The 22172-nt window shown below is 40.0% G+C and overlaps 1 protein-coding gene across 1 annotated transcript in view; it reads right to left on the bottom strand.

Annotated features, from left to right (window-relative positions):
- LOC132825816 (mucin-5AC-like) overlaps positions 1-22172 on the bottom strand; it is a 75264-nt gene continuing 53092 nt past the window's right edge. The window contains exons 8-12 of the mRNA XM_060841324.1: positions 7133-7251; positions 705-861; positions 558-622; positions 406-476; positions 1-295 (exon numbers count right to left, since the gene is read on the bottom strand). Of these exons, the coding sequence (XP_060697307.1) occupies positions 193-295; positions 406-476; positions 558-622; positions 705-861; positions 7133-7251 (515 nt within the window). The 3' untranslated portion in view covers positions 1-192. The remainder of the gene's footprint in view (positions 296-405; positions 477-557; positions 623-704; positions 862-7132; positions 7252-22172) is intronic.

Raw genomic sequence — 22172 nt, 5'->3', positions numbered from 1 at the left:
TTTGTCTATAAATTGTTTTTTGTTTATTTCATTTAAAACATGACAATTGTATAAAATTTCTCCAGTTCCATTGCAAATACAAAATTATGTCTCTCCAATACTAATAGATTGTTTCATACATTTACACAGTTAACAAAAGTCCTTTGTGTACATTTTGGTTCAACATTATCAGATATTAACATCTGACTTGTGTTAAACATAACGAAGTTGACTACTTTTCACCCATTTTCTGATTATGCTTGATTCCATTTTACGAACCACAGTAACTGATGGTGGATCAGCAACATTAGATGCTCTGAAAAGCAATTTGAAAAAAGCTCAATCAACTAGTTACAGTTGCGCCAGACATATTTTAAAAATTCACAGGAAGCAACAAAAGTTCTAATTCTTAAACTCATCACGCACCTCAGATCTAAATGATGCGCTGCTCCCTCTATAACAAAAGTAATCACTGAAGGATTCAAGGTTTTTAGAATCTGTTTCATAGGGGAAAGCATGGTTATTTGAATTGCAGAAGAATATGGTGCAAAGCAGTTATCAATGCAGTAAATACTTACACCACCATTTGCCCAGGGATCCAAGTCACCATTGGAAAATATTATATTGCTTGCTGCTTTGTAATCTAGAAAATGAAAAATGAAGTAGTTAGCATACAACTTGTTGCCCCAAAAGTAACTGAAAAGAAAAGTAAAACATTAAATTACCATCTCCCCAATATTGGATTTTTAACCATTGTGAATTTGGGTATACACCCCATTTACTGTGACAATAGTTCCTCCTCATTGCTTCAGTAAAGGGAATGACAGGGAACATATCTGTGTCATTGTTGCTTTCATACAGCAGATTGATCTCTGTGCAAGCCTATATAAAAAAAATACAGAAACAAGATAATGAAAAACTTGCGATTTAAGCGTTTTTCTTCTGTCCATATTTTAAAACAGGATAATAAATAGGCAGAAAGCAGGACGAAGTACATTTAAAAATGAAATTAATGGTATTGTATGGAACAAACTAAATATTGTTCAAGGCAATAGACTGTTTATTTGCACGACACCATGAAGGACAGCATCTTTACATGCACCAACTCAATCTGTCACTTAATATTTGCAACTAGACAAACATTCAAAATGGAGTTTTGAGACACAAAATGAAACCTATTACACAGCAAATTTAAACAGATTCAGGACTGAGTGCTCTCCAAGATGTTTGGGTTTACTCCATTTCTTCACTATCTATTAACTTTCACTGTGTTCTATAATTGATTATATTATTTGGTAAACCAACAGTAAAAGTGAGGACTGCAGATGTTGAAAACCAGAGTTTAGATCAGAGTGGTGCTTCAATGAGGTTTCCAACATCTGCAGTCCTCACTTTTGTCTAGTTGATTTTAACCTTATTGTGAATCCTCCTTCAAGGATGCCTACCTTGAAGAAGGAATCTCCCAATCATACCTTGAAGACGTTCTCCTCCTCTCTCGACAAGAATCTCAGTGAGTCACTCTCCTCTGCCCTGAAGCTCTTCAAAACTATGTCCTAAAACAGGCTCGCTACCACAGCCACATTTGCTTCATCTACCGCCTCGGAACACTTCAACCCCAGGGCATTAATAACCAGTTTCCTCATTTCCCCTCCCCCTCACCTTACCCTCGTTCCAGCTCTGCACTGTCCTCATGACCTGTCCTACCTGCCTATCACCCTCCCCTCTGACCTATCACCTCCACCCCCATGTTGTATTCTTTGCTACCCGCAGAACCCCCACCCCCCCCACATTATCTCTCCACGCTGGAGACTCCCTGGCTCTATTCCTGATGAAGGACTTCTGCCCGAAATTAGGAGAAAGTGAGGCCTGCAGATGCTGGAGTACCAGAGTTGAAAAATGTGCTGGAAAAACACAGCAGGCCAGGAAGCATCCGAGGAGCAAGAGAATCAACGTTTCGGGCAAAAGTCCTTCCTGAAGAAAGGACTCTCCTGCTCTTCGGATGCTGCCTGACCTGCTGTGTTTTTCCAGCACCACAATTTTCAACTTTTGCCCGAAAAGTCAATTCTCCTGCTCCTCAGATGCTGCCTGACCTGCTGTGCTTTTCCAGCACGACTCTGATTTAAATTCTAGTTTCCAGCATCTGCAGTCCTCGCTTTTGCCTATGCTTACGCAATGTCCTTGGGGATGGAGGTGGAGATGGACCCAGTATCTCTTCCTGACTTTGTTAATTCACTTTCATTAGACACACACAAAAGGTTTTTCAGTATCCTTACTTTTTGTGCAAGAAAGAACATTCTCTTAAGGTGGGTGTTGAAAAATCCCCGAGTTGACTTAAGCTCGTCGTGGAGCATGTTCCCTTGGACTCTGAGTAAGGTGCACCTTAAAACTGAGAATTTCTATATAAGATGTGTTGGCCCTTTTTGGACTACCTCGGTAGATTTATCCACCATACTAATAAGAGCCTTTTATACAGTCATAACAATTTGATATGATGAATCTGATATCCAGATAGGAGGAACTATGAACATATTCATATGTATAAACTTGCGCACTCAATGACAGTGGGCTAATTGCTTTGTTTTGCTGAGCTGCGCTACGGTTATTATCGTTAAGATTTTCCTTTTTTAGATAAATAAGTAACAATAATAACTAAGTTTTTAATCAGTGGATTTGTTGTTTTAACATTGGCTTGAATTGGTTTTGTAATTGTTGTAATATTGAAAAGAAAAAAATTCCTTTCTTGAATAAAATGTTTTTAAAACAGAGAGGAAACAGCCATTTGGCCCATCACATCCACATCAACCCAACCTATTCTCCTGTATTTCCCATGGCTAATCCAACTATTTATAAATGCTAGGACAGTATGGCATGGCCAATCCACCTAACCTGCGTATTTTTAGAGGAAACCCACACAGGCGTGGAGAATGTGCAACCTCCCCACAGTCGTCCATGGCTGGACTCAAATGCAGTCCCTGGCACTGAGGCAGCAGTGCTAACCACTAAGCCATTGTGCCACCCAATGCAGGAATCTGAAGTAGGATGTGAACATCTGCAGTAGAATCTGCCACTAGTGCTCCTATTACTAAATATAAATACACCAGAATTAGCTGTGTTGTCAGTACTAATTTGCAAAAGAATAAAATATGAGAGAGAACAATACTTTCATAGAAGTATTTGGGTCTAGAATGCAGTGCTTGGAACAGAGAATATTACAGCATAGGAACAAGGTCTTTGTCCCACCAAATCTGTGCCAACTATGATGCCCATTCCAAAATAATCCCTTATGGTCTATATTCCCACCATTCCCTGCGTGTTCACGTGCTTCTTAAACATTGCTATTGTACCTGTTCTACCACCTCCAGTATCAAGTTGCTCCTCGGTCTCTGGCATTCTGGCAATAACAATTCCAAATTTACACCAGGTGAAATCTACCAGGTTTATTTGGAAGTACTAGCTTTCGGAGCGCTGCTCCTTTGTCAGGTAGCTGTGGAGCAGGATTAGAATTAAGACAGAATTTAGAGCAAAAGATCACAGTATCATGCAACTGATAATGATATATTGAACAAATCTAGATTGCTGCTAAGTCTTTCGTCTTTTAGTCTGGTTGCAGGTATCGGTTCATTCATATGTAAATCCCAGAACTACTTTCAAGTCAAATTCTCAAGATAACTTAGGTTTTTTTTAAAAAAAGGGTGACATCTCAGCAGAGCAGTAGATGTGATCTATATGGACTCGAATAAAGCGTTCGACAAGGTTCCCTGGGAGACTGATTAGCAAGGTTATGGAATACAGGGAGAACTAGCCATTTGGATACAGAACTGGCTCAAAGGGAGAAGATAGAGGGTGATGGTGGAGGGTTGTTTTCCAGACTGGAGGCCTGTGACCAGTGGAGTGCCACAAGGATCAGTGCTGGGCCCTCTACTTTTTGTCATTTACATAAATTATTTGGATACAAGCATAGCTTACAGTTAGTAAGTTTGCAGATGACACCAAAATTGGAGGTGTAATGGACAGCGAAGAGGGTTACCTCACATTACAACAGGATCTGGACCAGATAGGCCAATGGGATGAGAAGTGGCAGATGGAGTTTAATTCAGATAAATGTGAGGTGCTGCATTTTGGGAAAGCAAATCTTAGCAGGACTTATACACTTAATGGTAAGGTCCTAGGGAGTGTGGCTGAACAAAGAGACCTTGGAGTGCAGGTTCATAGCTCCTTGAAAGATGAATCACAGGTAGATAGGATTGTGAAGGCGGCGTTTGGTATGCTTTCCTTTACTGCTCAGAGTATTGAGTACAGGAGTTGGGAGGTCATGTTGCGGCTGTACAGGACATTGGTTAGGCCACTGTTGGAATATTGTGTGCAATTCTGATCTCCTTCCTATCAGAAAGATGTTGTAAAACTTGAAAGGGTTCAGAAAAGGTTTACAAGGATGTTGCCAGGGTTGGAGGAACTGGGCTACATGGAGAGGCTGAACAGGCTGGGGCTGTTTTCCCTGGAACGTCGGAGGCTGAGGGGTGACCTTATAGAGGTTTACAAAATTATGAGGGGCGTAGATAGGATAAATAGACAAAGTTTTTTCCCTGGGGTTGGGGAATCCAGAACTAGAGGGCATGGTTTAGGGTAAGAGGGGAAAGATATAAAAGAGACCTACAGGGCAACTTTTTCATGCAGAGGGTGGTACGTGTATGGAATGAGCTGCCAGAGGATGTGGTGGAGGCTGGTACAATTGCAACATTTGGATGGGTATATGAATAGGAAGGGTTTGGAGGGATATGGGCCGGGTGCTGGCAGGTGGGACTAGATTAGGTTGGGATGTCTGGTCGGCATGGATGGGTTGGACCAGAGGGTCTGCTTCCATGCTGTACATCTCCATGACTCTAGACAATGTGTTAAAGTTGTGAGGTTGGAGTCTGTCTGTATTCCAAACTTGAGTCAGATTGGTTCTATTTCCAAAGTAGGCTTTATAAAATGTTGCACTGATTGAGGACTGCTTGCAGATTGTGTGCTTTTTTGAACAAAAGAGAATGTATCTGCAATTACAATTCATAGTCTTAAGTATTGGTGCGTGCATGTGAAGGAGAGAATGAGTGTGAGCGCGTTCAAGTTTGATAATCTAGGTCCGTACCCATGAAGATCGCCTCAACTGAGACTTTGGGTTCATGTCACATTACAGGTGTCTCCAATACACTATATATACACACACACACACACACACACACTTACACACACCCATCATCTCACAGGCTTATATTCCATCACATTCACACAAACACACACTCTCCTCCTCACATGCATGCATGCACACACACACAAGTCTATGGGATGAATTTGAATTTGCAGAATTGAAATTGCAAATACATTCTATTCTGTTCAAAAAGCGAGTAACATGCAGGCAAGCAATCAATGTAAAATTTTATAAATGCCTACTTTGGAAATAGAACCAGTCTGACTTAAGATTGGGATACAGATGGACTCTAGCCTTACACCTTTAATGCATTGTCTGAGCTCAGATGTCACTTTTTAAAATAAAACCTTAAGTCATCCAAATAATGTGACCTAAAGGTAGTTCTGGGATTTACATATGAATGAACTAAAACCTGCAACTCATTCTAAAAGATGAAAGACTTAACAGCAACCTAGATTTGTTCAAACATTGTATCAGCTGCATGACACTGATCTTTTGCTATAAATGCTGTGTCTTATGATCCTGCTCTATGCTACCTGATGAAGGAGTAGCACTCCGAAAGCTAGTACTTCCGAATAAAACTGTTAGATTGTAATCTGGTACTGTGAGATTTTTAACTTTATCTACCTTAATCCAACACTGGCAACTCCACAACATGAATCCCAAGTTTGTCTAACCTCTCCTTACAGGCAACATCTGGTGAAGCTCCTTGGCACCCTCTCAAAGTCTTCCAAAGACTTCCTGTAATGTAGTGACCAGGCTGCACAAAATACTCAAAATGTGGCATTATTGAATCTTTATACAGTTGCAACATGACTTGTCAACTTTTATACTCATTTGCCCAACTATTGAAAGCAAGCATTCTGTATGCCTTCTTTATGTCCTAATCCACTTGTGTTGTCACTTTCATGGAGTTATGAATTTGTACTCCAAGATCACTGTGTATCAATGCTCCTGAGGGTTCTGTAATTGACTGTATACTTTTGCATTTGAGCATCCAAAATACATCACCTCATATGTCCATCTTAAACTCCATGTGCCATTTCTCCACCCACCTTTCTAACTGATCTATATACTTTGACAACCTTCCTCACTGTCCACAACTCCCCCAATTTTCATGTTGTTTGTGAAATTAGTCATATTAGCTACATTTTCATCTATATGTATTACAAACAAAAGGTCCCAGCACTGATTCTTGTGGAATACCTAGATCCAGACCTCCAGTCAGAAAAATATTCTTCTGCGCCTCTGTCTTCTGTGACTAAACCAATTTTGTATTGAACTCATCAAATCACCATGGCTGCCACGTAACAAACCCCATCTGGATGAGCCCACCGTGAGTAACTTTGTCAAATGCTTTAATAAAATCCATGAAGACTTCCTCTATTGTCCTACCATCATCACTTCCTCAAAGTACTCGAATTTGAGAGATAAAATTTTCCTTGCACAAAGTCATGCTGATTACACTAGTAAATCCATTCCTTTCCAAATGTAAATCACGTTCCTATGAATCTTCTCACCGGCCTATAATTTCCTGGATTATCCTGGTTGCTGTTCTTAAGCAAAGGAACAACACTGACCATTCTTCAGTCTTCTCCAGAGGATACAAAGATCTCTGTCAAGGACCCAGCATATTCCTCCCTTGACTCCCTCATTATCCTGGAATCGATCCCATCAGGCCCTAGGGACTTACCTATCTTATTGTTTTTCAAGAGACCCAACACCACCAAATAAAAACCAAGAACACTGCAGCTGCTGCAAATCACAGACAAAAATGGAAATTGCTAGAAAAGCTTAGCAGGTCTTGAGGCATTTGTGGAGAGAAATCACAATTAATCTTTTTGGGTCAAATGATCCTCAGAATTTCCTCCACATAAGTATACATTTCCCTTTGATATATGACATTAATTTGGGAAGACATTCTTTAAAATCTTTATGAAATATGAAATTGACAAGTGTTGGTACCTGAAAATCCCATGCTTGACTTGAAGAGCCTAAGCCACATCCTGTCGGATCAGAACAATGTATGTACTCCGAGTAAATATCAAAACACTTCTTTTTCCCAGTTGAATTGTAAAACATCCCTATTAAAGGTAGAGTTTAAAAGTTGGAAAAAATGTAGACCAATAATATTTCATTCACTCACTCAATATTCTCTTCAACTGACAGCTCTGTCCATTTGGAAATTGCCAGCATCTGGACAGTTATAGCTAATAATGTGGTATAGCTAATACATGCCAATATTTTAAAAAGGTGGTAAGGAAAAGCCAGGGAACTGTTGACTACTAAACCTGATATCAGTGGTACACAAGTTGATGGGGAAACTGAGTAAGAGGATTTGGAATAACCAGAATGGGTTTGTTCATGGGAAATCATATCTCACAAACGTAATTTTTTGAAAAAACTGAGAGAGAGGATGGAATGAAGGCAGAAGGACTTTGTCTACATGGACTTCGGACAGGAATTTGACAAGGTTCCGCACGGTAAACCGGTTAACAAGGTAATGTCACATGGAATACTGGGAGAACAAGCCATTTGGATACAAAATTGGCTCAGTGGATGGTTGCTTCTCAGATTGGAGATTGTGACCAGTGACGTGCTGCAAGGATCAGTGCTGGGTTCACTGCTTTTTGTCATTTATATAAATTATTTGGATGTCAATATAGGAGGTATGATTAGTAAATTTGTAGGTGACACCAAAATTGGTGCTGTAGTGGACAGTGAAGGAGGTTACTTCATAGTACAATGGGATCTTAATCAGATCGACTGAGGAGTAGCAGACGGGAGTTGAATCTAGATAAATGTGAAGTGCAAAACAAGACAGGATTGATACACTCAATGGTAAGGTTCGGGGAAGTGTTGCAAAACAAAGAGACACTGGAATTCCTTGAAAGTGGAGTCGTGGTGGACAGGGTAGTGAAATTGGTGTTTAGTATACATGCTTTTTTCTCGGTGCATTGACCAATAAAGAGTTGGAAGGTTATGTCGAGGCTATACAGGACATTGGTAAGCCACTTTTAAAATAACTGCATTCAATTCTGATCTCCCTGCTATAGGAAAAAGTTCCTTAAACTCAATAGAGTTCAGAAAAGATTTGCAAGGATGGTGCTACGGTTGGAGGGATTGAGCTATAGAGAGATTTTGAATAGGCCAAGGCTATTTTCCCTGGAGCACTAGAGGCTGAAGAGTGACCTTATAGGAGGTTTATAATATCATGAGGGACACGGACAGGGTGAATAGTCAAGACCTTCTACCCAGGTACAGGCATTCAAAACTGGAGGGCAAAGGTTTAGGGTGAGGGGGTAAAGATTTTGAAAGGACCTAAGGGGCAACAATGATGAGGGATGAAAACTTGCTTTCTTCAGGTTTCAGGTAATTTTTAAAAAAACTGCAGAGAAAAGGGTACCAGAGGTCCAAAAGGTGCCAACTATATAGTTCACACCCACAAGCAGTTTAGCTAGATGGGAACCATTTACATACTTGGCAAGCAGAAGACCTTTGCCACTGATAACTTGTCACTATTCCACAGACCCATCAGCTAGTTGAATCGTACTTTGCACATACTCCCTGATGCCAGTTTATCTGCAACTCAGCTTTTTCCACTGGTTGAATAAATTGTAAATAAGCCTTGGTAGCTTTTAAGAAATATCAATGATTCCTTCCACAATCCTTCACTTTAAACAATCTTTTTCCCACTTCAGTCCATAATCAAACAGAGAAAAGTAAAAAGATACAGCTTTACATTATACAGAAGATTAATTACTGAAATGTGACTGCATTCTCAGTTTAGCAGTATATTTCTCTATATGTTTGCACAATACAGTTCAAATAAATGGTAACTTTGCAAAGACAACTCCAAAATCAGTGGATAGGTAAGTTTTGGTATTGGGAAAAGCTTCAAAAGCTGCAGTAAGGCTGTTATCGAAGTTTATTTTCGATATAAACAACGATTTCAAAGCCTCTGCAATAGTTCAGATTTTGGTTTTTATTCTTTACTGCAAGCCCAATATCAATAAATAAGAAAAATACCAAAAATTGGCTCTCACTTATTTGCACTAATGATTTGCTTTTAAAAAATAACAATGAAAGGCTGACAAATCTAACACAGATCTGTAAACTAGGGAAGTTCATAATTCAACCAGAGATGAAATCCAGTCCTTGTCCTGCAGTACTTCAACTGACAAATGTTACTTTATAACAAGTAGCAAGCATTCTTTGCACATGATTCGACCTCTTTTTATTTGCAAAAACATTAAACAGGTATTTTAACATTCAGAAATAACCTACGGAATGTTGAATGCAAACTGTGTTAGTTATACAACATACCTGAACACAGTTTTAATTTGCAGAGTTAAACATTTAGACATGCCCAGGCAAGCACACTGACATTGTTATAACTGAACAACAAAACATGATTGAAACTAAGCAGCAAATCAGAAAGCGTCCCATTCTGGTCACAAGGCTAAAAATGTCAGTATGACAAAATAAACAATGAACCTGGGCATTTAGTGTTACAGCACAGGACAACTGGCTGCTGACAACAAACAAGGGACAGAACTGCGTTCTATTTCATGGGATACTTTTAATACCTTTACTACTTGAACATCTCCATAACTACAGATCAATGAAGCTGGAAGGAAACATAATATAGGCAACAAAGGATTCCTGAAGAAGGGCTAATGCCCAAAACGTCGATTCTTCTGCTCCTTTGATGCTGCCTGACCTGCTGCGCTTTTCCAGCTCTGATCTCCAGCATCTGCAGTCCTCACTTTCTCCTAACAAAGGATACCTTCTCAGGATTACAGAATACTGTGAACTAGTGGCAGATTGTGAGTTAAGCAGCATAACTATATTGTAGTTGAACATATGCTTTAGTGCTCAAAGTATCAAAACTAAACTGTAAATAATTAAACATTTATCTTTCACAGTGACTTAATACCCACTGCATATTGTTTGCAACTTATACTTCACAACTAGTAATCATGTAATCTCTGCAGTCTGTCCAGATCATCTTCACTATGAGTATAGTGGCCCCAATAGATGTCTTGATTTTAAGATTGTGGAATTTTTAAAGGATCATTATGCCATAGTATGATTAAGGTGTCTGTATTCGACCTAAACTGGAGTTTCTTACAACAAAGGAAACAACTGAAAACAAGATTAGAAACCAGGACACTAAAGAAGAATTTTTTTCTATGTAGAAAAATGTCTACCAGTTTTGAAGACAGTGTGGAGCACCAACAACTTATTTCAGAGGCCTATCCTTCCAGATTACTCGAGGGGCTTCTCAATTTACGGATACAGAATATTCTGTGCGACATTATGCTGGAGGCTGAAGGAGTTACCTTTTCTGCACACAAAGTCATTCTTGCATCTGCGAGTAGTTATTGCAAATTAATATTAGAGAGCCAACATACTAAATGCATTAGGTTGAATGTCACTGCAAAAGGACTCAAGCACTTGTTGGATTTCATTTATTCAAACAGATTAAACCTTACTATAGATAACATTGAAGATGTATTAAAAGCAGCAGAGAATTTGCTGGTTCAAGATGCAATCACATTATGCTTTCGATTCCTTGAAGAAAATCTCAACCACAGAAGCTGCTTGGATATCTTCAAAATTACTCAAAAATTTGGGCCACAGGAGTTAAGACAAAAAGCATTTTTGTATCAGAGTCAACATTATAAACATATACTAGAAAATCCTTGTCATCTGGTACAACTAGACAAAGCAACTCTGTGCAGAATTCTGGAGAGCAATGATATGCAAGAACACAGTGAACTTGAACTATTTACTTGTGCAACCTTGTGGCTGCACCATGATAAGAACAGACTGAAAGATGCAGCTCATGTTCTGAAAAGAATTCGATTCTGCCTCATTTCAGCTTTGGATTTACAGGAATATATTCAAGAAATCTCAATTATGAAAACTGATTCCCAGTGCAATAAATACCTCCAGGATGCACTTAGTTACCATTCACACTTATATGCTCAGCCGATATTGCTATCTGAGCATGCACAGATTCGGTCAAACTCTGCTAACATGTTGATCCTTGGAGGTCGGACAACAAATAACTACATTTGCACAGACATGTGGGTTGCTGATGAGTCTGGCAGTTGCTGGAGAAAACTGGGGGAAATGCCTATTCCATTGTACAATCACGGGATAGTGGTTGTGAATAATTTTGTATTTGTTTTAGGTGGGCAAAACAGATTCGATGCCACTGGAAATCAACCATCAAATGAGGTACACTCGCACTGACTTTTTAAAAAGTGCTTCATATATTTGAAAGGGTTATTTCTCAGTCTGCTTGCATTTTAGTCTGATATGTTCCCAACGTTTAACCACCTGGTGTGAAGGTGGCACTGACAGAAAGGACTTCCTTGTGGATTTGGCTTAATGACCAGCCAGATGTTGATAGAGCACACTATGTGTTAGGCCTGGCTGCAGAAGGGGTCCAACGGGAGACTTGAGGTTTTCCATGATGTTGAGCAGAACTAGAATTTATAGTGAACATAAATAGTTTTTTTTAAAAAAGGAAATCGGAAAGATGTTGTGAAACTTAAAGGGTTCAGAAAAGATTTACAATGTTGCCAGGGTTAGAGGATTTGAGCTATAGGGAGAGGCTGAACAGGCTGGGGCTGTTTTCCCTGGAGTGTCAGAGGTTGAGGGGTGACCTTATAGAAGTTTACAAAATCATGAGGGTCATGGATACGATAAATAGACAAAGTCTTTTCCTTGGGGTGGGGGAATCCAGAATGAGGGCATAGGTTTAGGGTGAGAGGGGAAAGATATAAAAGAGACCTAAGGGGCAACTTTTTCACACAGAGTGGTACCTGTATGAAATGAGCTACCAGAGGAAGTGGTGGAGGCTGGTACAATTGCAACATTTAAAAAGCATTTGAATGGGTATATCAATAGGAAGGGTTTGGAGGGATATGTGCCAGGTGCTGGCAGGTGCAACTAGATTGGGTTGGGATTTCTGGTCGGCATGGACAGACTGGACCGAAGGGTCTGTTTCCATGCTGTACATCTCTATGATTCTATGACTTTATCTAAGATTTCATTAGTTGCATTCCTGCATAACAGGGCGTTTTTGGTAGACTGTTTTTGGATCAATGACACAAGTATCTGCTATCGGTTGATTATGAGAAGCATATTTTCAGGAAGCTTTCCGCTATGGCTTGTGATATAACTGAAAACAGTCCGACTTATGAAAAGAATCAGATTGCCAGAAGTTGAGTTCTAAAGTCGGTGTTTCTGAGCTTTACATCGATCAGATTCCCTACAGTGTGGAAACAGGCCCTTCGCCCAACAAATCCACACCAACTCTCCGAAGATAACCCACCCAGACCCATTTTCCTCTGACTAATGCACCTAACACTATGGGCAATTTAGCATGGCCAATTCGCCTGACTGGCACATCTTTGGACTGTGGGAGGAAACCAGAGCACTCGGAGGAAACCCACGCAGACATGGGGAGAATGTGCAAACTCCTCACAGACAGCTGCCCAAGGCTGGAATTGAACCTGGGTCCCTGGCGCTGAGAGGCAGCAGAGCTAACCACTGAGCCACCATGCTGCCCGTAACTTGACAGTATAAGTTGTGTACAACTTATACTGATATGCCTCACTTCATTTGCAATTAACTTTCTTTGACAAAAATATGCAATTCATATACTTGCTAACTTGAGATTCAAAATTAGTGATGACAACCACAACTGCTTCAGAATTAAAAGGTCAGTGATAGGTGCACAGTAATAATACTCAGGTGTCACTGCTCTCTAAGCATATTTGGCAATTTTCCCGTCAAAAGAATTTTGCAATCTAATTTTGATCCCATCCCCCTGTGGCTGCTCGCAGAGATTGAACTTGATAGTATATGACCTATCTGCATTAAGGGTAAGCTTACAAGCCCCCAAATCTCATGATGATCAAATTTACTTATTTTCATCTCCCCACTGCAACTTTGCCTAGCCTCAGCAACACTAAAACCTTCATCCATAGCTTTGTTATGTTCCAAGTTCAAACATGTCAAAAACTCCAGACTTGCATTTGATTCCATTCTAAACTCCTCTCATCTTTGTAAGCACTCCATCTCCCAAGCATGGAATTCAAAGTTCCTAGCCTCACTTATGATCATTCTGTGGCCTTGTTTCTCTTCACCTAGATTATATCCTTCAGCACAGCTTCCACTCTTCCAATATTGGTCTCTTTTTGATTTTTCTAACCTATCTTCAGCGATAAAACATTCATGAATCTTGGTTCCACTGTCTGAAATTCTTTTCCTAGCATTTTTAATTGTTCCTCCCAGCTTCAAAATCATTTTAATTAACTTACATTCTTCTGATCCAACCGACTTCCAAAACTCTTCAGCTTTGCTATGGCCCACTATAAAGTGAATTGTAGCAATCATAGTTTTTGAAGTGGAGCCATAGGTAGATAGGATAGTGAAGAGCGCATCTAGTATGTTATCCATTATTGGCCAGAGCATTGAGTACAGGAGTTGAAAGGTCATATTGCAGCTGTACGGGACATTAATCAGGACATTAATTTGGAATATTGTATGCAATTTTAGTCTCCCTCCTACAGGGAGGATGTTATGAAACTTGAAAGAGTTCACAAAAGATTTACAAGGATGTTGCCAGGGTTGGAGGGTTTGAGCCATGGGGAGAGGCTGAATAGACTGGGTACATTTTCCCTGGAGTATCGGAGGCTGAGGGGTGACCTTATAGAGTTTTACAAAATCACGAGGGGCAGGGATAGGCTAAATAAGACCAGGTCTTTTCCCTGCAGTTTGGGAGTTCAGAACTAGAAGGCGTAAGTTTAGTGCAAGAGGAAAAAGATTTAGAAAGGACCTAAGGGACAACTTTTTCACACAGAGGGTGGTGCATATATGGAATGAGCTGCCAGAGGAAATCGTAGAGGCTAGTATAATTACAACATTTAAAAGACATCTAGATGGGTACATAAATAAGAAGGGTTTAGAGGGATATGGGCCAAGTGAGAGCAAATGGGACTAGATTAATTTAGGATATCTTGTCACCGTGGAAGAATTGGACTGAAGGGTCTGTTTCCGTGCTGTACATCTCCACGACTCTAATTGACCCGAATCTGAACTGGATTAGCCGTACAAATACTGTGACTACACGAGCATGTCAGAGGTTAAGAATTCTGCAGTGGCAAACTCATCTCCTGACTGTCCAAAACCTGTGCGTTATCTACAAGATACAAATCTGGAATGTAATGGCACTCTCCCCACAAGTCTAGATTAGTGCAGCTCCAATAACATTCAAGAAGCTTGACACCATCCAGGACAAAGCAACCCACATAACTGGTATTACATTTACAAACATCTATTCCTTCTACAAATGATATTCAGTGGCAGTCTGTAACGTTTATAAGATGCACGACAGAAATTCACCCAAGGCCCTTAGATGGCATCTTCGAAACTAATGTCCGTTTTCAGCTAGAATGATGAGGGTAGCAGATCTGTGGCATCAGCATCACCTGCAACTTCACGTCCAAGCCACTCACCATCCTGACTTGGAAATGTATTGCTGTTCTGTTGGTCCAAATGAGTTTAAATCACTGGGTCTACCTGCACAAGGACTGCAGCAGTTCAAAAAGGCAGGTCTTCACACTTCAAGAGTTATCCAAGATGAAAATAAATGCTGACCCAGCTGGCAATGCCCACTTGCCATGATTGAGAAAAAAAGCTAAATTTAGACTTACGTCGTGCTGTTCAGGCAGAAAAAGCCTTAAAAAAGAATTATGTAATTATGGCAAATTGAGTTAACACAGTGTGATGAAGGTATGTATGTGCTCTATTCAGTTAGGAATCTGCATTGCACATGGAGTGTTACCTTATTCCAGAATATTTCAGATTAAAATCAAAGAGGTATGGCTTCACTAGAAACAACATAGCCAGAGAATGTTTCATTTGTTAGCAAAAGTAATGTGCAAACAGAATCCAGAATCAAAATTTCTCAACAAATGCAATGCTAACTTAATTTTCATTATAAAAAAATTAAACATTTCTAGACATGAAGTGTAATATTTTGGATAAAACTATTTTAATGCATTTAAAATTGGTCTATTGTTAACTATTAACCAATAAACCTAAGATTCTGTAAGCACCCTGATTGCTGCACAGGCCTAATGTAGCAAAGACCATGAGACATGGGGTTACTGCAAAAATTCTTTGAAGAAGCTTTGTTGATGGCACTTGATGACAGACTATCCAAGATAATGTTATCGAACATGTCTTCTCCTAGCCCTGTCGCAATAGTGAAACGACGTATGACACACGAATAGCTAAAATTGTTGGGTATTGAAACACTGACCGAAGTGTGATTCTTAGTCAGTACTGATTCAGTTGATCTTAGCCAGGAGAACACTTCAATAATCACAACTGACGAGAATAATCCGAGTTAAGGAGAAGAAAAAACAAACTAAAGAAAATAAATCTGCCAGGATTCACAATCCAGGTCGTCATCCAATAATCCGGAATGCAAAACGTTATGTGGTGTTACATGGCAAAATTACAATTAGGCACAGCTATGACATTCATTTAGGGTCTAAATTAGAGTGGTGACGGAAAAGCACAGCTAGTCAGGCAGCATCCAAGGATTTTCCTGCTCCTCAGATGCTGCCTGACTGGCTGCTTTCTCAGCACCACTCTAATCTAGATTCTGATTTCCAGCATCTGTAGTCCTCACTTTTGCTGATGACATTCATTTAGATAACCCACCAAGGCTCTTGTATTAACGGAGGTCATCAAATGCTCAAAAGGTCTTGACATACCACAGATTCCCTTTAGTGTGGAAACAGGCCATTTAGCCCAGACAACACAGCAACCCTCCAAAAAGTATCTCACACAGACCCAACTCACAGCCCTATCCCTGTAATGCTGCATTTAACGCGGCTAGTCCACCTTGCCTACACATTCCTGAACACTATGGGCAATCCAGAATGGTCAAGCCACCTAACCTACATATCTTTTGACTGTGGAAAGAAACCAGATCACCCGGAGGAAACCCACGCGAACACGGTGAGAATGCGCAAACCTCACAAAGTCACCCGGGGTTGAATCAAACCTGGGTTCCTCGCACTGTGAGACAACAGTGTTAACCACTGAACCACCGTACCGATAACATACCTCTAAAAGACAAAACAAAAAGTTGGTAAACGAGAACCAAAGTCTTTTAATAAGCAATGAAAGTTAACAAAACATACATCAGTCAAAATCTCAAAAAGGAATATAAAGCATATCAGGGAGGTTGGACATGCCTTTCGTAAATGTTACATAATTTCCTTAACTATGAACACAGTTTTCTGAATATCAGCCATACTTCAAATAAACTGCGTCAGCATTTACTTCTGAAAAAAACAATTCCAATGTTAAAATATTTCTGCCAAGGTATTTGCTACATTGTTTCTTTTCTTTCTCCAGGTATTTCGGTTTGATCCAAGGAATAGCACATGGCTTCAGGTTGCTGGCATGCTGGAAAGCCGCACACGGTTTTATGTAGATGCAGTTTCAGACCACATTATTTCTGTAGCAGGCGGAACACTTTTAGGTCACCTCACAAATACAGTGGAAGAATACAAGCCTGAAGAGAATAAGTGGGAGCTTGTAGCTTCTTTTCCAGCAGCAGTGGCAGATCACACTGGAGCTGTACATAAAGGCATTCTATACATTTCAGGTCAGGCTAAAGGAAGAACTAAAAAAAACAGCTACACACTACTTAGAACACAATATTCCCAAGTTTCTTCTGCACTGTGTATACTCTGCTTGCAAGCAGGTCTTTGGTTTGTAGTAGTCTTTTCATTCTCTCTATCCTGTGCCTTGTCAATTTGCCAATAGCTTCTTTCAATTTTCATTCCATCCAACACTGGTATTTTCATCTCTCATTTAACTTCAAGTTTTCTCTCTGTAACATCCCTTACAAATCAGATTCCTACATGATCTGCCAAGACCCTCTACCTTTTTCTAATTATGTTCTAAAATATATCTGTTCATTCACTCATTGTCCATAAAGCAAGGGTTTTTTTTTACAGCAAGAGCATAACTGGATAAACAAACCAGAGAGGAGTCAAAATTCGCAACTGATCAGTATATCCACTAAGCATGTAAGAATACAAAAGCACATAGCTAATTAACTACACTACAGAATGCTAGACATTAAAGATACAGAGGAATATTACCATTACAGAGCTGAAGCCAAATCACACAAAGACTGATATTACCTGCACTAAGGCAGTTAGCTACGCCACTTCAGTCAAAATATTCTCTTTAGTATAGGGTCTTCTCATCATTAATGCTGGCCTACAGTTATCACCAGCTATCAGGTAAAGCATCACTCCTTTCGTACCCTTTCTAAAATAAAGATAGCTCGAGTCAACTGCAATCACCTTCTGGCCTTTTTAAAGGCATGATTATATTTCCTTTATTAGTTGTCAGGGATGATCAAGTCCCTCAATGGTCTCTCCTTTTGCTTATCCCATTAATGACCTGGCTTTGCAACTCTGCTCAGCTTGTGTATTCCAGTAGGGCAGATCCAGTCATATTATGAAATTGGGCCTGAACTGCAGGGTATATGGCTGCACTCTCCAAAGTACTTAATCATTTGTTACATTTTTTGTCCAGAAAATCCCTTCAGTTATCCTCCAAAGCGGTTCAAAAAGTTGATCTCATTTTTTTTCTGTAAGGTTTATCATTCAATACCTTACAAAACAAGTAACTTGTTCAGCTGTTTATTCAAATTTTCAGTCAGCAAATCTCTTAGAAAATATGGTCTTCTCACTGCTATCCTTCTCACTTGTTCTATGTGCAGATATTAGGTTTCCTAAACATTTTAATTCTTACATCTACTCTAGTTCTCTTCCCATGATTATTTCTTGGTTGATTGACAAATGAAGTGTTGCAGATCTGCCAATGTTCACTTTCATTCCAAAGTTTGTGCCTGTTGTTCTAAATCTACATGAATATAATTGTTATAATCCTTTTCTGCTTGTTACTACTGATTTGTTATTTACAAATTTAACTGATATCATTCAACGTACAATCTAAAACCAGATTGTACAGGCACAAATTTTCCAATGCCAGGTATTCATTCCTGCTATGCCACTAGGAATTGGACTTCAAGACCGTGAGGAACTTCTGATATAGCTTTTCCAAGGAAACTGCTCAAGAAATTGAAGATTTCAACAGCCAGTTCCCTTACCCTGAAAGTAATTATTTAAATCAGATAGCTCACGGTATTTCCAAATGAGGGTCACTTGACCTGAAACATTAATTCCAATTTCTCTGCACAGATACTGCCAAACAGAGCTTTTTCAAAAATTTCATTATGTTGCCAATTGTAATGTATTGTGTGACCTAAGATACGGTTTACAAGGGAAAAGGTAAGAAGGGAAAAGTAAAATGGGTATAACCTACAGAAGGTCAACTCCTAGAAACAATGTTATTATTAGGAATATTTGTCAATTCACCAAAATTGAATATACTAGCTTAGAACAAAAATAAACTCATACAAATATAAAACACAATTCTTCCAACTGCAAAACACACTTTAGTGTAGTTATTCAACTTTCATAATTTTGATTAGCTTTAAAACAAACTGATCACTAGTTACCACACTGATGATTCAAAGCTGCCGTTTTAGATCAGACACTGGTATTTTGTTATGTACATTAATGCATACTCTAGCAACATATAAAATTGAAAACCTGCATCATTTTACTTAAACCCCTTGGCTCTCTATTGATGTAACCTCAACTAGCCCTGAAAGTTGACTTTAGCCTTGTACATACAAGTTTTTCTTTGCAGTATCATTGGCATCCTTCAGTTAGATTAGATTCCCTACAGTGTGGAAACAGGCCCTTCGGCCCAACTAGTCCACACCGACCGTCCGAAGAGTAATCCAACCAGACTCACTTCCCTCTGACTAACGCACCTAACACTATGGGCAATTTAGCATGGCCAATTCACCTGACTTGCACATCTTTGAACTGTTGTTGAATACTAATCTCTAAAATTTTTCAAGACGTAACACAAAACCTCAAATATTGGCCGCCAAGCCCTAATGACTGTGTCAAACCTTGCCCAATAATGTTACTTTGAACCACCTTGAAATATTTTTACTAAATTCAAAGGGTGCCATTCAAATTGCAATTGTGCTGTTGCATGTAGTTAGTAGGGAAATATGTTCTCAGTTTTACTTGCTGCAGTATGAACACTTTGGTTTCTGTCATTTTTAAGGCTCTGCCCAGTGTTTATTTGTTTCTTCCTGGTTTTCTTTAGATTTAATGGTGTAATATGGCAGCAACTGGAGCACCATTGTTTTAGTTTTCTCAGGCATCCAATGTTGCTTCGCTTTTGAGTCAAGTAATCTATTCTACTGCACAATCAAATTCGCCTCTGGGTCTGTCACCTATTTTTAAAATATCTCCCTCGACCATGGAGTCATAGAGATGTACAGTATGGAAACAGACCTTTCGGTCCAACCCATCCGTGCCAACCAGATATCTCAACCCAATCTAGTCCCACCTGCTAGCACCCAGCCCACATCCCTCCAACCCCTTCCTATTCATATACCCATCCAAATGCCTCTTAAATGTTGCAATTGTACCAGACTCCACCATTTCCTCTGGCAGCTCATTCCATACATGTACCACCCTCTGTGTGAAAACGTTGCCCCATAGGTCTCTTTCCGATGCCCTGTAGTTCTGGACTCCCCGACCCCAGGGAAAAGACTTCGTCTATTTATCCTATCCATGCCCCTCATAATTTTGTAAATCTCTATAAGGTCACCCCTCAGCCTCCGATGCAGCAGGGAAAACAGCCCCAGCCTGTTCAGCCTCTCCCTATAGCTCAAATCCTCCAACCCTGGCAACATCCTGGTCAATCTTTTCTGAACCCTTCAGATAGCAAGGAGACCAGAATTGCACGTGATATTCCAACAGTGGCCTAACCAATGTCCTGTACAGCCACAACATGACCTCCCAACTCTTGTACTCAATAAAAGCAAAGCATACCAAACGCCTTCTTCACCATCCTACACACTTTCAAGGAGCAATGAACTTGTACTCCAAGGTCTCTTTGTTCAGCAACACTCCCTAGGACCTTACCATAAAGTGCACAAATCCTGCTAAATTTGGCTTTCCCAAAATCAGCATCTCGCATTTATCTGAATTAAACTCAATGTGCCACTTCTCAGCCCATTGGACCATGTGATCAAGATCCCATACTAATCTGAGGTAATCTTCACTCTCCACTACACCTCCAATTTCGGTGTCATCTGCAAACTTACTAACATTTACCTCTTATGCTCGCACCTAAATCATTTACATAAATGACAAAGTAAAGGATGCAGCATTGATCCTTGTGGCACTCCACTGGTCACAGGCCTCCAGTCTGAAAAACAACCCTCCACCATCACCCTCTGTCTTCTACCTCTGAGTCAGTTCTGTATCCAAATGGCTACTTCTCCCTGTATCCGTGAGATCGAACCTTGCTAACCAGTCTCCCATGGGGAACCTTGATGGACACCTTACTGAAGTATATACAGATCACATCTACCGCTCTGCCCTCATCAATCCTCTTTGTTACTTCTTCAAACAATTCAATCAAGTTCGTGAGACATGATTTCCCACGCACAAAGCCATGTTGACTATCCCTAATCAGTCCTTGCCTTTCCAAATACATGTACATCCCGTCCCTCAGGATTCCCTCCAACAACTTGCCCACCACAGACGTCACGCTCACTGGTCTATCGTTCCCTGGCTTGTCCTTACCACTCTTCTTAAAGTGGCACCACATTAGCCAACCTCCAGTCTTCCGGCACCTCACGTGTAACTATCGATGATACAAATATCTCAGCAAGAGGCCCAGCAATTACTTTTCTAGCTTCCCACAGAGTTCTAGGGTACACTTGATCAGGTCCTGGGGATTTAACCACCTTTACACATTTCAAGACATCCAGCACTTCCTTCTCTGTAATACAGACATTTTTAAAGGTGTCACCATCTATTTCCCTACACTCTAGATCTTCCATTTCCTTTTCCACAGTAAATACTGATGTAAAATACTTGTTTAGTATCTCCCCCATTTTCTGTGGCTCCACAAAAAGGCCACCTTGCTGATCTTTGAGGGGCCTTGTTCTTTCCCCAGTTACCCTTTTGTCCTTAATGTATTTGTAAAAACCCTTTGGATTCTCCTTAACTCTATTTGCCAAAGTCATCTCATGTCCCCTTTTTGCCCTCCTGATTTCTCTCAAGTATACTCCTACTGCCTTTATACTCTTCCAAGGATTCACTCAATTTCTCCTGTCTATATCTGACATATGCTTCCTTCTTTTTCTTAACCAAACCCTCCATTTCTTTAGTCATCCAGCATTCCCTTTCACCCCAACAAGAATATACAGTCTCTGGATTCTTGCTATCTCATTTCTGAAGGCTTCCCATTTTCCATTGCCCCAATTAGCTTTTGAAAGTTCTTGCCTAATACCACCAAAATTGGCCTTTCTCCAATTTAGAACTTCAGCTTTTAGATCTGGTCTATCCTTTTCCATCACTATTTAAAATCTAATAGAATTATGGTCACTGGCCCCAAAATACTCCCCCACTGACACCTCAGTCACCAACTCTGCCTTATTTCCCAAGAGTACGTAAGTTTTGCACTTTTTCTAGTCGGTACATTCACACACCGAATTAGAAAATTGTCTTGTACACACTTAACACTATGGCAGTCCCAGTCTATGTTTGGAAAATTTAAATCCCCTACCATAACCACCCTATTATTCTTACTGATAGCTGAGCTCTCCTTACAAGTTGGTTTCTCAATTTCCCTCTGACTATTAGGGGGTCTACAATACAATCCCAATAAGGTGACCATCCCTTCCTTATTTCTCAGTTCCACCCAAATAACTTCCCTGGATGTATTTCTAGAAATATCCTCCCTCAGTACAGCTGCAATGCTATCCCTGATCAAAAATGCC

This window comes from Hemiscyllium ocellatum, chromosome 21 (assembly GCF_020745735.1).
Source record: "Hemiscyllium ocellatum isolate sHemOce1 chromosome 21, sHemOce1.pat.X.cur, whole genome shotgun sequence".
Taxonomy (NCBI): domain Eukaryota; kingdom Metazoa; phylum Chordata; class Chondrichthyes; order Orectolobiformes; family Hemiscylliidae; genus Hemiscyllium; species Hemiscyllium ocellatum.
Note: the sequence above shows the minus strand (reverse complement) of the source record. Positions and strands in the feature narration are given on the sequence as shown.